This window comes from Mesoplodon densirostris, chromosome 15, assembly GCF_025265405.1.
Source record: "Mesoplodon densirostris isolate mMesDen1 chromosome 15, mMesDen1 primary haplotype, whole genome shotgun sequence".
NCBI classification, from domain to species: Eukaryota; Metazoa; Chordata; class Mammalia; order Artiodactyla; family Ziphiidae; genus Mesoplodon; species Mesoplodon densirostris.
Window position 1 is genome coordinate 38,195,830 of NC_082675.1, and position 16,818 is coordinate 38,212,647.

The window sequence follows — 16,818 nt, forward strand, 5'->3', positions numbered from 1 at the left end:
CTCTAGATCAATGACTGAGCATGGCAGAGGTAACCAGGGCAGGTCCATTCTGGCAAACTGCCAGACCCTTCCTACAAGAAGTTTTGCCTGACATCTCCCCACTGGCAAAGTCAAACCTTTCCTGGAGCTGCACTTCTCTTCTTCCCTCCCTCTCTCTTTCCACAGGTGGCAGCCCTGCACTGTGGTCTGCAAGCTCTCACTGCCTGCTCCTGGCTCTTGCTCCCTCCCTAATAAATCTCTTGCACATCTAATCAAATGTTGGCATCTGCTTCTTGGTAGACCCAAACTAACACAATCAGGACTTGCAGAAGCAAACCCCGAGGGGAGAATTTGTGAATAAATGATTAAGGTGCTCTCAGGAGAAACCAGTAAGGGAGAGAAACAGGATAGGAAAGGGATACAAGCCAAGTGATGGGTCAATTTCAGTCAAAATCTCTGCCTAACCTTTCAGGGAAGCTGGGCTCACCAGGGTAAGAATCACCCACTATTCAATTTCTGACCTTAAATTATGTTCATCTATGCGGTCCAATCAAGCTCACCAAATAGGATTTCACAACGTATACTAGATAATGATATATACACTACTTACAATAAAATAAAATAATAATACTGCATATATAATCCAATAATATTGTTCTTGTGCCTAGCAAATAGTAGGCACTCAATAAATATTGAATGAATAGCACAATATTTACAATATAAAACGCTTGAAAATTGCCACCACCCTATAAAAAAGACAGCACCCACACAGTTTTCATGCAATTTCTCTTTTTCCACAAAAATGTAACTCCCAAAATATATACAAAGTGCCAAACCTCTTCCATTCTTCTTCTCAGCGACATTCCTCTCCCAATGCAGGAGTCTCATTCTTTTTGCTCAACTTTGCCTCTCAAACATCAGTTCCCTGTCAATATAGTTCTTTCAATCCACTTAAATTCCCTAGGGAGAGGAAAGGAAAGAGGGCTAGGGCCTAGAACCCAAACCGGCAAAGGCCGCAATCCAACATGCTAACACGGTTGACTTGTTCGCATGGAACAAAGTTTCCTTGGCCTGGGCTAGAGGATAAAGACCAGAACGAAAGCAGACTAAGCTGCCTCCCTGGTCCTTTTCTCCTAGATCTCACCTCACCAATGATAACTTGAATCCAAATGAGACATATCAAGAAAAAGAAGAGGAATAAAGATGTGAATACTTAGAATCCATCCAAACCATCCATCCTAGAATTTCCCATGGAGGTGTTTCCTAACAGAGAGGCATTCCCTGATCCATCTTACCTCACTAGCATAGAAGGAAGAAGAGGTGCTCAATAAACGTAAGTGAGGAATTTATATATTATTGGATGTCTGCCCTTGGAATGTTATTATCACATACTTCTTTAAACACTTATGTTATGAATGACAATATGATCCTCACCCTTATCTAATTATAAGGAAATAATTTATGAGCCATTATCTAGGCCCATGGCTTTGTAAAGATTCATGAGTTAAGACTCGAGAAAAATATAGGCTTTGGCATTACAGCTAGGGGTTCAAATCCCAAACCTAGCTTCCTTTAGCCATGTGACCTAGGACAGATGAGCCTGTTTCCTCACTGATGTGTATAACTACGTACAATGTTGTTGTAAGGAGTAGGAATAATACAAGAAAAGTGTCTGGCTCATAGGAGGTACTCAATAAAACTTGACTATTACTTACGACAGTATGACAGTGTAGAGCTAAAAAATTGAAATCAAAACCCATGGGTAATTTCATGTTGCCAGTTACCTCTATCAAGAACCCCATCTCTTTGAGTTTGCTTCCTCATGTGTAAAGTGAGCATAATCGCTGTGTTACTCATATCAAAATATCATTTAAAGGATCAAATGTCTTACTACACGTTAAGTGCTTTGGGAATTATAAGGCATTTATTAACATGATCTAAATGCTAACACATTTCTATGGTAGTGAGTTTTGATGGACAACTTTTTAAAATGCATCACCTACTTCCTTGCCTTATTGAATATCACTTCACCTTGAGATCTCAAGATCATACTGATGGCTGTGACGTTTTTGCCCTTTTTAAGTTATCTGGCATCAGACTGCTGTTTTTACATAGATTTTTTCTTAACTTGTGGAAAAGTATAAACAAAATTTAGTATTTTAACCATTTTTAAGTGTACAATTCAGTGTCATTAAGTACACTTAACAGTGCTGTGCAAACGCCACCCATATCCATCTCCTGAACTTTTTCATCATCCCAATCTGAAGTCTGTACACATTAAACAGTAACTCCCCATTATCCCCTGATGTTTGCTTTTTTTCCCCTACTGTTTATCTGGCATTTGTTCACTCATTAGCAACAACAGCTCATTTCTCTCCTTCCCACAAAATATATTGCTGGCTATAACTTGGGAGGAACTGCAAATGCCATTTTTAAACCAGTAACATTCTTTGGCCTGAAACACGAATACAATCTGGTTCCAACCCAGTTTTTCAACTCTAGTTCTATTCAGAATCCAAAGTTTAAGTCAAAGTCAACAGCTACCTTTCACTGTGCTTTCTTCTTTCCACACCTCTGCTCACACCTTCCTCACCCTTTGGAATGTCTTTCCTATTCACCCCTTCACACTCTGACCTGTCTATTGGAATCCTTCAGGGTCCAGCTCGTATTCTCTCTTTTCCACAAAGGCTCCTTGACCACCTCATATGGTCCCTCTCTCCTTTGATCTCTTACAGCAGCTATGATGCAAATTACTCGTGATCAAAACTGTACACTGCAGTTGTTTCATTTATGTCGACCTGAGCTCCTCAAAACAGCAATTAAGCTATATTATTTTGTTCATTCAATCATATGTCCATATATTTATTACTCATTCAACAAATACTGTCCACTGTGTACAAAGTGCCCAGCAAATGTGTGAATAAACACAATTCTAAGTCACTAGGCTTTGATGGATGAGTCAATAAACTCAAGCTCTTCTTCTGTTTGGATTTTGTAAAAAATAATTTTATTTACCTCTTGGGTCTTAGTTGTGCTCCACACAGTTAATAATCATCTATAGTATAATAATAATCCTAATACATCAGCTACCTATTAAATCAGTTAAAACCTGTTTATTTTGGCAATTTGGAAATTTACATTGCACAATCAAACCTGAATGATTCTGTTGATTCTAAAAAACCTGCAACGCTCCAGGTAGCCAGCACTGTTCACAATTCCCACTTAGGGACAAGACTATGCAAAGCTGTCTTTTTGTTAGTGTCCTGTATTCTCGCCGGATATCAACGAAGGGAACAAGATAAAGCGCGCCTAGCTTTCTTCATTTAGGTTCACATGGAGGTGAATAAGAGCTGGTAGGAAGTGTTTGGGTCAGTGCTTCTTCTCCCACAGCATAATTCCAACTGAAAAGTTACTGCCACTTGGCTTCTCATTGGCCAAGGGAGGAAACTGCTGAGACAAGGTTTTGCAGGAGGTGCCTCCAACCCTTGACGCGGCGCCACGCGCTATCCAATCAGCGCCGAGTACTGCATTCCTCCAAGATCTTCCTCTTTCAGTATAGCCCTCTATGTGCCAGCAAAGTTAACGAATCCCCAAACATTCATAATACTTGCATTGCTATACAAGTCACACGCGCATTCATGATTTCATTGACGTTCCTCCACAGCCCAAGATATAAGCGTTATGTCTATTCCTCAGAAGAGGAGGCTGCTCCTGAGCTACAGGGCCCATGAACTGTAGGGCAGAAACGCAAATCCGGAGCTGGGACCACTCCTCGAAAAGGACTTTGGTCCGGCGGTGCACGGCCACTGCCAACACTTCCCCAGCCTGGAGCTTTCCCGGATAACCCACCTGCCTTGGATTCTCGGGCGGCGGTTACCTTCCCTCGCGGCCCATTGAGCCGTAACCAGCCGCCTTTCACCAGGCTTCCCCAAAACAGGAAAACCACAGCCAAAGTGCGCGTCCCGGCCTGCAACCCGCAGCGCTTACAGGACAAGGCCACACATCTACCGTCACCTCAAGGGTTACCCACGAGCCCGAATCGGGCATTGAGCGGCTGACTCCGGCTCCCAGAGCCCAACCGTCCTCGGTCACCATAGAAGCTCCCATCCCCCACCGGGCCCGCCCCTGCGCTCACATGCCGCTCTAGCCGCGCACGGAGCCGGCAATCTCTTCGCTCCCGCCCTGACGTCATCGGCGGGCGCCGCGGCGCGGTGGCGGGCACGCGCGGCCGAGAAGATGTCTCCTACGCCGCCGCTCTTCAGTTTGCCTGAAGCGCGGACGCGGTTTACGGTGAGCGGAAGGCGGGTGGGTTCGGCCCTGGCTCAGCGCTATTTTTTGCCCTCCTCTCCCTGAAATTACTCGAATTTTTCTCTAGGGTAAAGCAGGGACAGAGGCGTGTGCGCCGCGGCGACGGGCTCCCGGCCTCGTCGTGGGCTGGGAAGTGGCAAAGGCGCATTACCTGTCTCTTCCGCGCGTCCTCTGCGGTCCGCCTCCACCTTCCCGCCGGCGGGTCCCAGGACCCCGCGTTCTGGGCGTGTCTGCGCCCTGCGTGGAGGGGTCACCCGCAGACTACCTCTCTTCGGGTCCAGCTCCTCTGCAGTGCTCTCTCAGCTGGGCAGGTGTCTCCAGAACTGGAAGGGGTCTGCTGAAGGGGGAGGGCGGGACTGACTTTAGCCCAGAGAACCGGCTCCCGCCCCGCCTCCTAAGCTGCCAGGTGGTGGTTCTGGCCGCTTATTCACCACCCTTTAATTCTCCGTATTTCATTCCTAAGAGAAAGAAGAGGAAGGTCCTAAGTGGGACAGGACAAACAGGTCAGCTTGGGAAGGGTTGTCAGCTGTCATTTTATTCTTACACATTGGGGAACAGTAGTTTAAGCATTTGGGAAACACTTTACAGAGCGTTTTCATGTTAGCTTGTTTAACTCTTAGAATAGCACTGTCAGGAGGCTGTTTTATTATCCCTGGTAGATGAGATAGAAACTGAGACAGCCTCCCCCCACTCCAAAAGTTAAATGATTTACTTTACTGTTTTCTCTGACTTCAAACCCAGTATTCTTTTTATGTTGCCCATCACTAAATTGTTTGACTGTATTTCTCCCTAGTGCTCTGAAATTCTGCCTGGAGTAACTGTTAGGAATATCCAAGGTTATATTAGTCCTGGAGGGGACCATTTAATGGGAGCTCATCTAGCCCAGTGCTTCTCAAGCTTGAGCATCGGGTGGGATCTCCTGGAGATCTTGTTAAATGTAGATTCTGGTTCAGTAGGTCTGGAATGGGGCCAGAGATTCTGCATTTCTAACAAGTTCTCAGGTGATGCCACTGCTGCTGTTGGTAGTAAGGATCTACAACAACCCTCATATTTAACTCGTGAGGAAAATGAAGCACAGAGGTAAGGGGGTATGCCCAAGATTACACAGCCTATTCACAGGCAGAGTCAGGAATGGACTTTTCCAGTATAAATGTAACTCCTGTGAGGTAACATTGATTTTCCAAGTGTATGTGAATTTTCACAGAATGAATGACTTGGCAATATTTTTGTCTTTCAATTATGACTACTTTAAGACAACCAGCAGGTTTACTACTTTAAGACAATCAGTGTTTACTTGGTGTTAGGGACTGTGCTGGGCAAGCTACGTAGACGAGGTAGGACTTTTTTTTTTTTTTCGAGGTAGGACTTTTGATGGGTCTTGAAGAATGGATAGAATTTGCGTGAGCACGTGGGAGGAATAATGGGAATGAATACACTAGAGTGAGCTTGATAGAAAATGATGGGAAAATGGCTAGACCCTAGTAGAGCGTATGTGTTAGGGGGTACTGGGAAATGAGGTTGCATAGCTTGGGTGGGATAACATTATCAAGGGCGTTTAGAGGAAGCTACGAAATAAGGAGCCACTTAGAGATTTTTTTTTTTAAAGCAGGATACTCTCATGAATGGGATATTTAAAAAGAAAGGAGGAGGGAAAACCTGGAATGAGAAAGTCTAGCTGGGGAGCTCTTGCAAGGCTTAAAGTGATGAGTCTATATCAGTAAGTGGTATTTGAATAAGAATTACTGATAGAATGACTCATAGGTAATTTTTCCCAGGTATAAACATTTTTTAGTTAGACATACTATTGATGAGTGATATGTTTTTCAGTAAATAATAAGCAGAAATCTTTCTACTTATTTGCTATTTTTATTTTTCTAGAAATCTACCAGAGAGGCCCTGAACAACAAAAATATCAAGCCCTTGTTGAATACCTTCAGCCAGTTGCCTGGAAGGTAAGGCATTGATATCCATGAAATAGGCTCGCTGAAATCTTTATACTTACCCTGAGCTGCTTTAAAAATGCAGGTGTTTTTTGTTTTTAATAGTGAAAATGAAAAAAAATGTACCCTTGACCAAGCTTTTAGAGGTGTTCTAGAAGAAGAAATTGTAAGTATGTTTTTCCTTTATTTATCGTTAGAATTTTGCTGGCAAATTAATATTATTTTTAAATTTGCTTTTATCCTTAGAATAGATATTTAAACATGACTATTTTTTCTAGAGTGAACTTGTTACTTTGTGAAACCTAACTTGGTCGTAGTTAATATAGGAGTTGTGTAAGGATTAAGGGTTTTAATAGCACAGTTTGACTTGTTTAAGGGTTTGGTTTACTAAATGAGTAGAGCCCTCTGCAAGTGAATATGTATAAGAAAAGTTGATAAGAGGTCTTCCTGAGCAAAAACTATAATTTGAAGGTGAACCCTCTTGCTTTGCTGTATAAACAAACAGTGACACATCTTGTAGTGGCATAAAAGGTCTAGTCCAAGGGTGTTCAGCATGGGAGCTGGGATTCCATGCCCTCATTTTCCTAGGGCATCCCCTTATCAGTTCGCCTGCAAAAATAACAATAGCCTATCCAACTTCAGTAGAGAAATTTAATCTAAACATGAAAAATCTGAATTTATTTACCATTAGTGGAGCACCCAAATGAAAGGAAAAGTTTCAATAGTTTATTCTTGGTTTAGCAAAGCTTAGATCTCAAGAAGCTAGACCCTTTTCCCGTGTCCATAAAACAGTGTCCCTTTCTTTTGGACAATTCTATGTCAAATTCATTCTTTCCTCTCCTTCAGACCTAGTCACTTACCTGTTGTCAGGTATTGGGCAAGTTACTTTGCTTTTCTGAGCCTCAATTTCATTTGTAAGAGGGGAAATACCATTTTTTCATGGTGGTTGTGTGAAACGGCACTTAATGTACACTCAGTAAATGCTGGATTTTATGATGTTATCAAACCTAAGCACCACCTCTCTTCTATTAAAACCCTCCTTCAGACATATTGATGCACCAGTACAATTAATTCCCCTGGCCCTGCCTTTGTCCTGTGCCATTGAGTGAGTTATGGCCTCAGCACATGTGTAGTTGATTAGCTTACAGCCTTAATCATGCTAATGTAACGATCTTCCTAAGACTTGGATTTTAAGTGAATCACCTGCTGTTTAATTGTTTGATATACTTGTACAGTTAGGGTTATTGCTGTTCATTTTTAAAATTTTCATCTTAGAAAGTAATCTTATCTTCTGTGAGAAATATCTTTATCCAGGGTTTGTGATAATCAATTTAATGTCAGAGGATATGTTTTCTTATTATCAAATTAGTCTAAAGTCTGGCTCCTGAATTAAGCTGTTTTCTCTTTTGTTGGTAGATAAATCATTCATCATGTGAAAGCTTTTTAGCTATTATTTCTCTTGCTATTGGGGGAGTTACTGAAGGTAAGTATGGGTTTGTTTTGTTTTTTTTTAAGTAATCTTGGGCATGACATGTTTTATTTAAAACTTATTCTCCCCATACCTCTCTACCTAATTGATTTTGTTCATTTTAAAAATTCTGCCTACCCCCTTTGCCAAGAAATCCCATGGAAATTAGCTCACAGGTATTTCTTGTCACTAGTGTATACAGTGCACACTTTGGCACTTTCTTTGTTCTCCACTTGTTCTGTTCATCAGGTAAATATTTATTGAGCATCTACTATGTGCCTGGTACTGAGCTAGGACTTGGGAGATTCAGTGGTAAATAAAACGTATTCGCTGCCTGTAAGGAGCCTAGTGGCTAATGGAGGAAACACGTCTAAATGTCTTACTGGGGTGGGGGGCAAAGTAGGAATGAAGTATGGTTGAAGTGATTCTCTAAACTTCAGAGTCTGAAGGAATCAGGATGGTCTTAGAAAGGAAACTGTAACATAAGAGCTGGGATGTGAGGGATGAGTAATTTGTCAGGCAGAAACAGAAGGATATAGCTATATAAAGACCTAGTTCACCATGACTAAAAAAAATGTGGAGCAGAATGGTGAGAGGATGATGAGAATGGTGAAGAAAATAAGCAGGAGGGGTAGGTTAGGGCCATTTGTAAAGGGCTTTGTGTGCCATGCTAAAGAGGACCTATGGAAGAGCCATTGAATTGGGAGAAACTGCTGGCAGGAAAACTAGGTAGAGGACAATTAAAATGGGGCAGTGACAGTAGGGGATAGTTTCAAGAGACTTTTCTTTTTTTTATTTATTTATTTTTAGTTATTTTTGGCTGCGTTGGGTCTTCGTTGCTACGCGTGGGCTTTTCTCTAGTTGTGGAGAGCGGGGGCTACTCTTCGTTGCAGTGCACAGGCTTCTCATTGCAGTGGCTTCTCTTGTTGCAGAGCCCGGGCTCCAGGCACGCAGGCTTCAGTAGTTGTGGCACACGGGCTTAGTTGCTGTGCGGCATGTGGGATCTTCTGGACCAGGACTCGAACCCATGTCCCCTGCATTGGCAGGTGGATTATTAACCACTGCGCCACCAGGGAAGCCCCTCAAATGAGATTGCCAGGCTTTAGCTTTGTTTTACTGAATCCGAATCTTTGAGAGTGGAATTTAGGTAATTTTCTATAGTTATTAATGTGAATTAACTTTTGCCAGACTATACTTCTGCTAAGGGCAGGGAGTATGCCTCTCAAATCTCTTGGATATACAGGACATAAAAGTATCACAAATCTAAGTGTTAAAGGACTTTAGAGGTCATATGGTCCGTTCTTGTCTCTGGCCTATCCTGTCTCCCCTCAGTAAAGTCCTTGGCGGGTGGTCATCCAGCCTCTACTCCCATTGATGGAGCTCACGATTTGATTTCTGTTAGATAGTTCTTATAGTGCAATTTCCCCTTTGTATTGAGTTGAAATTTGCTGCCTTATGCCTCCCTGGTTCTAGGCAGTATCCCTCACATCACATTCCAGATATGATCTTACCAGTGCAGAGCAGAGCTGGAAATACTACTTCCTGTTTCTGAACATACTGTGTTAATGCAGTATTTTGGGCTAATAGTACACCCTCAGTACTTTTTTTTTTTTTTTACATATCATGCTGAAGTGTCTACTTTTCCTAAACACTTAACAAGTGTTAGTATCTATTACATAAAAATAGAAGGAAGAATGAGCAGGGAGGTAAAAGTATTTTTAGCTAGCCTAGATGACCTTAAAGTCTTTAATTTATTGCTTTACTTTAGTAAGATTGAATTTAGAAATAAACAACTTTTTATTTTACCCTTTTTTCCCTTGAAACAATGGTATTGTAAAAGTTTAATGAGTTGAAATCAGTATCAAATCTTTTTTTTTTTTTTTAGAGACAGATATTTATTTTGCCACTTCAGAAGGCTTTGAAAGCTTTAGGAAGAGTGGAAGAACAGAATTTTCAATTTGAAGTTCATTTACCCTTTTTTTTTAACATCTTTATTGGAGTATAATTGCTTTACAATGATGTTTTGTTATCTTTTTTGAAGTAGTTCTTTCAAATCACAGACAACTTAAATTTTAGCAATAGTACAGAACATTTGGAAATAAGAAGGGAACATACTAGTCCTAATTCTTCTACTTTAAAAAAAAACTACCATTTATTTTGGTATATGGTTTTAGTTTCTCTGGTCTTTTTAAAAGATTTTATTGTGATAACCATAATACCCATACAGTTTTGAACCCTGCCTTTTTCACTTGACATTATATCATAAACATTTTCCAAGTTATTATAGTCGTCATAACCATCGTTTTTAATTGGCTGCATTATATTCTTTTGAATAGCTTAGTGGTGAAGAAAACAGACTGTGGAGCCAGACTGCCTGGGTTCGTATCCCAGCTCTACCACTTACTGGCTCTATGATCTTGGGCAAATTATTTAACTTCTGTGTCTCAGTTTTCCCATTCTATAAACTGGAGATAATGTTATCTACCTCATAGGGTTATAAGGATTACATGTGTTAGTACATGTAAAGCACTTTAGTGTGCCTGACATATAGTAAATGCTCTAGATGTGTTATCAAGAATGATTATCATCATCACATACCAACACTTACTTAAGTATATCCTGTTTGGGGACTTTAGGTTGCTTCTGTTTCTTGTCTTTCACAGCCTTGTTAGGATTGACAAAGTATACCTTTAATATTTTCTACAAAATTATTTTGCATGGGCTGTTTTACTCAACAGTATTTTAAACTTTTTAATTGGCTTGTGCTCCACTTGAAGGTATTTGTACAGCATCTACACCTTTTGTATTGTTGGGAGATGTTTTGGATTGCCTTCCTTTGGATCAGTGTGACACAATATTCACTTTTGTGGAAAAAAATGTTGCTACTTGGAAATCAGTAAGTGCTTTTGTTTCTTTTTCTGCTAATATTATCTTTCTATAGATCCAGAGTTCTGAGGGTAGTTTTTGTTGTTGTTGGTTTTTGTTTATATTTCTAATATTGCTGATTGCCAAAAAGTTTGTCCCTATGAGAATTATATATTCTGCTCTCTTGGAAAAGCCAAGTAAAAGTCATATGGAGAAAAAAATGGAAGTACAAAATTTGAGTAGATACAATTAACTTGAAAACACACACTTTTACATGTTTAAAAGTTACTTAGAATCGTGTTTTGTTATATATTTGAAAATATTTTTATTTCATTAAAAATGTTATTTGCTTGCAAAAAGTGAAAGTGGCATAGTAGATTCTCAGTGCATAGTAGTGTTCTTTAAAATTTTACTTCCTGTGACTTATTATTGAAGAATGTGCAGCAACTTCAGAACAATAGTAATAATTTCTGTCTTAATTTCAGAATACATTCTATTCTGCTGGCAAAAATTATTTACTACGTATGTGCAATGGTAAGTAATTCAACAGTAAATGATTGTTTTTTAAAAAGTAAATGTGGCCAGGAAAACAGGTGGTGGAATTAAACATAAGTGGTAAAATTTTTAAAGTAGATTGTATCTTCATTTTTAAATAGCCGTCTGACTTATTAAAACTGATCATTTGCTGTAAGTTAAACTATTCCTGTTCTGGGTATAAACTTAATGAAAAACCAGAAAAATTTAGTAAAGCTTGTCTTACCCATGCTAAACTTGTTTAGTTTTATTCCTAATTTTCTAGAGCTTTTTTGTGACAAAAATAGTTTCTACCCCCATTTTGAGAACTACTGCTTTAGGAAAATACTTTTGACAAACTGGTTAAGAAACTTGGGTATGGTTGTAATAAACATAGAATGATCTCACCTGTGTAACCTTCGTTTCCATGTGTTGTTAGATCTCTTACGAAGATTATCAAAATCCCAGAATACAGTCTTCTGTGGACGAATTCAGCTCTTTTTGGCCAGACTTTTCCCTTTATCTGAGAAGTCAGGTAAGCTTTTGTACATAAAATGCTTTGCAGGAAAATCTTTACCAGATTAGAATCTACCATGATGATAAAAAAGAAAAATGGTTCTAAAAAGTTGAAAACATAGGAAATTGCCACTTTATTTTACTTACAAGTAGTTATACGTGTCCCAGTGTATGATACAGGTAACCCTTAAATAAAGTCATTGATTCCTGCAAGCCTGTTTGTTTCTCTTTTTTTATTATGTATGTATGTATGTATGTATGTATGTATGTATGTATGTATGTTTGTTGGCTGTGCCAGGTCTTAGTTGCAGCACACAGGATCTTCATTATGGCATGCAGGATCTTTAGTTGCAGCATGCGGACTTCTTAGTTGCAGCATGCGGACTCTTAGTTGCAGCATGCAACTCCCAGTTGCGGCATGCATGCCGGATCTAGTTCCCCAACCAGGGATCGAACCTGGGCCCCCTGCATTGGGAGCGCAGAGTCTTACTCACTGGACCACCAGGGAAGTCCCTAAAGTTATTGATTCTTTAAGTTCAAAGTTTATTAATAATAATGTACAGTTGAATCACACTGAAATATGTAGCTGTGAATCATGTTTTTATTTCATTTCCTAATGTATGCCTATTTTTCTGTTTCCATTTTTTCCTTCAGTCACTACTGTTCAGCCACATTGACTTTGTTCCTTTCTTTTATCATTTATTATTGTGAAATATAATGGTAATGTGAAAAGGGCATAAAGTAAATATAGTATAATAATTATGAAGCAAATACTTGTGTAACCACTGTCCAGGTCCAGAAGTGGAACATTGCCCACCAAAAGGCTCTCTAGAGCCCACCACAATCTGTTCAAATATGCCAGATTTTAATATCTCTTTGCTTCAGTCTTCCCTTCCTTAATATCAGGCTAATATACCACCTACTTCATATGTTGTAGTAAGGATTAAATGAATTAAAATATGTGAAGAGCTTACAACAGTGCCTGCATATGGTAAGACCTATAGTATATGTTAGCAGTTGTTTTACATGTGGCTTTCTTTTTGTCCTGCTAGATCTGTTTTTTTTCTTTCCTCTTATTTAATGTGGTCAGGATTAATTTTGATTTATCAGTGTATTTACTACTTGTATTTCTGACCTTCTGTCTGTTTCCCCCTTTAGACTTTACTTTAGTGCAGATTTGTGTTTCCTTTCAAAATCTTTATTTCTTTACTCTTGAAGAATGGTTTCAGTAGAAGATTGTAGGTTGGCACTGGATATAGGATTTCATTTAGTAGGAGATAATCATTACTTTGCCTTCTAGCTTCTATAGATAAGGCAAATGTCAGTCTAACTCCTTTGAAGATAATCTAGGTTTTTTTTTCTCTTTATCTGCTCTTAAGGTTTTATTTTTCTTTGGGTTTTTTGTTTGTTTTTCAGCTTTATATGATGTATCTAAGCATGGATTTTTAAAACATCATTCTTTGGATTTGTGGGCATCTCGAATTTATGGATTGATTGTCCTTCATCCAGTTTGTAAAAATTTAAGCTGTTATTTCTTCAAATATTATATATGCTGCTTTCTCTTTTTCTCTTTATGGAACTCTAGTAGACATCCTATATCTTCTCACTGTATCCTCTGTCTCTTACACTTTCTACATTTTTCATCTCTTTGTTACTCTCCATCACATTCTGCATAATTTCTTTAGAAATGTTTTCCAGTTCACTACTTCTCTCTTCAGCTATGAATAATCTGCTGCTAAATGAGTTCTTAATTTCAGTAATTGTATTTTTTCATTTCTAGAAAGTCTTTTTTAAGTCTGCTGTATCACTTTTTTAGTTTCTTATTCCCTGCTGATATTCTCAAACTTGTTTTTTAATTTTCTAACCAGGGTAAGCATTGTTATTTTTATGTGTCTGATAATTCCAGTGTCTTAAGTCTTTGTGGGTATGTCTCTAGTGTCTGTTTCTACTGTTTCTCACTCATTGTATCTTACCCCTTTGTGTTTCTGGTTAGTGTTTGATGTTATATTTGAGAAGATATTTGAGGGAATAATTTTGAGGCCTAGGTTAGATACCTTTCTCCAGATAAGAGTTTTCATTACTCCTGCCAGGCACCCTTAGAAGGGTGCTACTACTAGTCCAAGATTACCTTAATCTAGCCCAGCTCAAGGCCTGTGATTCCTTAGATAATCGAGAAGACTTGGCACCGGACTGCAGTTTGGTTCATCCTTACCTGAGGACGTAGGTCCCAGTCTAGAAGAAGGTTGGGGTAGGACTTATTAGATTCCCCACCTCCCTTGGACTCAGAGATTTATTTTTATCATCCTCACTTCAGGAAGCTGCTAAAAGAGTAGCTCAGTTTTGCAGCCGATTCTTCCTGTTTGGCAGATATCCTCAAGGCAAAAGTGGCTTTGAGTGCTGATGATGCATTGCTTATCTTTCTTGCCTTCTTGATTTTTGCCATATATTCCTCACTGAATGTCAGCTCTTTACTATTTTTAAGAAAACAATTTTCTGTTTCATTGCCTAAAACAGTGCTGTGAACATGGTTTATGCTCTGTAAGTATTCATAGAATTAATGTAATTTATCCAAGTTTTCAGTTGTCCTTAGAGGGTTAATCTGAATTAATTAATTAGCTAATTAATTAGCCTTCCGTTACTGGAAGCTCAGCCTTTTATATTTTTAACAGCTTTATTGAGATGTAAATTCACATACCATACAATTCACCATTGAAAATGTACAGTTTACTGTTTTTTAGTATATTCACAGGGTTGTGCAGTCATCATTGCAGTCTAATTTTAGAATATTTTAACTTACAAAAGGAACCCTGCACCCATTAACTGTCACTCTCCACTTACCTCCATCCTTACCCTGTCTCCCAGGCCCTAAACAACCATTAATCTACTTATTGGTCTCTATGGACTTCCCTATTCTGGACATTTTAAAAATGGAATAATAAAATATGTGGTCTTTTGTGACTGGCTTTTTTTTTTTAACACCTTTATTGGAGTATAATTGCTTTACAATGTTGTTAGTTTCTGCTGTATAACAAAGTGAATCAGCTATACGTATACATATATCCCCATGTCCCCTCCCTCTTGCGTCTCCCTCCCACCCTCCCTATCCCACCCCTCTAGGTGGTCACAAAGCACTGAGCTGATCTCCCCATGCTACACAGCTGCTTCGCACTAGCTGTCCATTTTACATTTGATAGTGTATATATGTCAGTGCTACTCTCTCACTTCATGTGACTGGCTTTTTAAACTTAGCTTAATACTTTCAAGGTTCATCTGTGTTGTATGTATCAGTAGTTCATTCCTTTTTGTGGCTGAATGATATTCTCTATATGGATATACCACATTTTGTCCATTCACCAGTTAATGGACATTTGAGTTGTTTCTGCTTTTTGGCTATTGTAAATAATGCTGCTGTGGGGGCCTCCCTGGTGGCGCAGTGGTTGAGAGTCCGCCTGCCGATGCAGGGGATACGGGTTCGTGCCCCGGTCTGGGAGGATCCCATATGCCGCGGAGCGGCTGGGCCCGTGAGCCATGGCCGCTGGGCCTGCGCATCCGGAGCCTGTGCTCCGCAACGGGAGAGGCCACAACAGTGAGAGGCCCGCATACCGCAAAAAGAAAAAAAAAAAAGAAAAAAAAAATAATGCTGCTGTGAACATTTGTGTACAAGTTTTATGTGGATGTATGTTTTCACTTCTCTTGGCTATATACATAGGATGGAATTGATGGGTCATATGGTAACTGTTTTAATTTCTCCTGGATAGATATCTAAGAGTAGAATTACTGGGTCATATGGTAACTCTGTATTTAAGTTCTTTTTTTTTTTTAATTGGGGTATAGTTGTTTTACAATGTTGTTTTAGTTTCTACTGTACAGCAAAGTGAAGTAGAGTTCCCTGTGCTATACAGCAGGTTTTCATTAGTTATCTGTTTTATACGTGTTAGTGTATATATGTCAATCCCAATCTCCCAATTCATCCCACCCAACCTTTTCCCCACTCGGTGTCTATACATTTGTTCTCTACATCTGTGTCTCTATTTCTGCCTTGCAAACTGGTTCATCTGTACCATTTTTCTAGATTCCACATATATGTGTTCACATACGATAGTTGTTTTTCTCTTTCTGACTTAACTTCACTCTGTATGACAGTCTCTGGGTCCATCCATGTCTCTACAAATGATGTACTTAAGTTCTTGAGGAACTACCAAACTGTTTCCCAAAGAGGCTGCATCATTTTATCATTGATGCAAGTGCGTTCCAGTTTCCCCACATCCTTGCTGACACTGACTGTTTATTGTCTTTTTTATTATAGCCATCCTAGTGAGTGTAAAGTGGTATCTCGTGGTTTTGGTTTGCATTTTTGTAATGACTAAAGATGTTAAGCATCTTTTCATGTGCTTACTGGTCATTTGCATGTCTTCCTTAAAGAAATAGTTTATTAAGATTCTTTGCCCATTTTAAAAATGGGGTTATTTGTCTTTTTATTACTTAGTTGTACAAGTTCTTATAATATTCTGGATACTAGACCCTTATCAGATATATAATTTGTAAATATTTTCTCCCATTCTGTGGATTTCCTTTTCACTTTCTTGATAGTGTTGTTCTCAGCAAAAAAGTTTCAAATTTTGATGAAGTTTAATATATCTATTTTTTCTTTTGTTGCTGGTGCTCTTGGTGTCATCTCTAAGAAACTGTTGCCTAACCCAGCAGTCCCTGACCTTTTTGGCACCAGGGACTGGTTTCGTGAAAGACAGTTTTTCCACAGACTGGGGTTAGTGGGGGGCATGGTTCAGGTGATGATTCTAGCGATGGGGAGCAGCAAGTGAAGCTTCGATCACTCGCCTGCTGCTCACCTCCTGCTGTGCAGCCCAGTTCCTAACAGGCCGCAGACCGCTACTGGTCCACGGCCTGGGGGTTGGGGACCCCTGGCCTAACCCAGAGTCACAAAGATTTACATCTACGTTTTCTTCTAAGAGTCTTAGCTCTTACATTTAGGTATATGATCCATTTTGAGTTAATTGTTGTATGTGGTGTGAGGTGGGGTTCCAATTTCATTCTTTTTATATGTGGGTACCCAGTTGTCGCAGCACCATTTATTGAAAAAACTATTCTTTTCCCACTGAACTGGCATCTTGCCTTCTTTTTACCTTCAAAATATCAAGATCAATTGAACCTTAGGACCTTGGCACTCTTTCTGCTGTCTGTAATCCTTTTGTTCGTTATTGTCACATTACT

At 39.4% G+C, this 16,818-nt stretch overlaps 1 protein-coding gene across 1 annotated transcript in view; it reads left to right on the plus strand.

Moving 5' to 3' along the window:
* The first annotated feature begins 4,185 nt into the window (after positions 1-4,185).
* The window catches only part of THOC1 (THO complex subunit 1), a 43,700-nt gene continuing 31,067 nt past the window's right edge, over positions 4,186-16,818 (plus strand). The window contains exons 1-7 of the mRNA XM_060118180.1: positions 4,186-4,269; positions 6,166-6,239; positions 6,333-6,393; positions 7,644-7,710; positions 10,473-10,591; positions 11,046-11,094; positions 11,513-11,608. Coding sequence (XP_059974163.1) covers positions 4,216-4,269; positions 6,166-6,239; positions 6,333-6,393; positions 7,644-7,710; positions 10,473-10,591; positions 11,046-11,094; positions 11,513-11,608 — 520 coding nt within the window. The 5' untranslated portion in view covers positions 4,186-4,215. The remainder of the gene's footprint in view (positions 4,270-6,165; positions 6,240-6,332; positions 6,394-7,643; positions 7,711-10,472; positions 10,592-11,045; positions 11,095-11,512; positions 11,609-16,818) is intronic.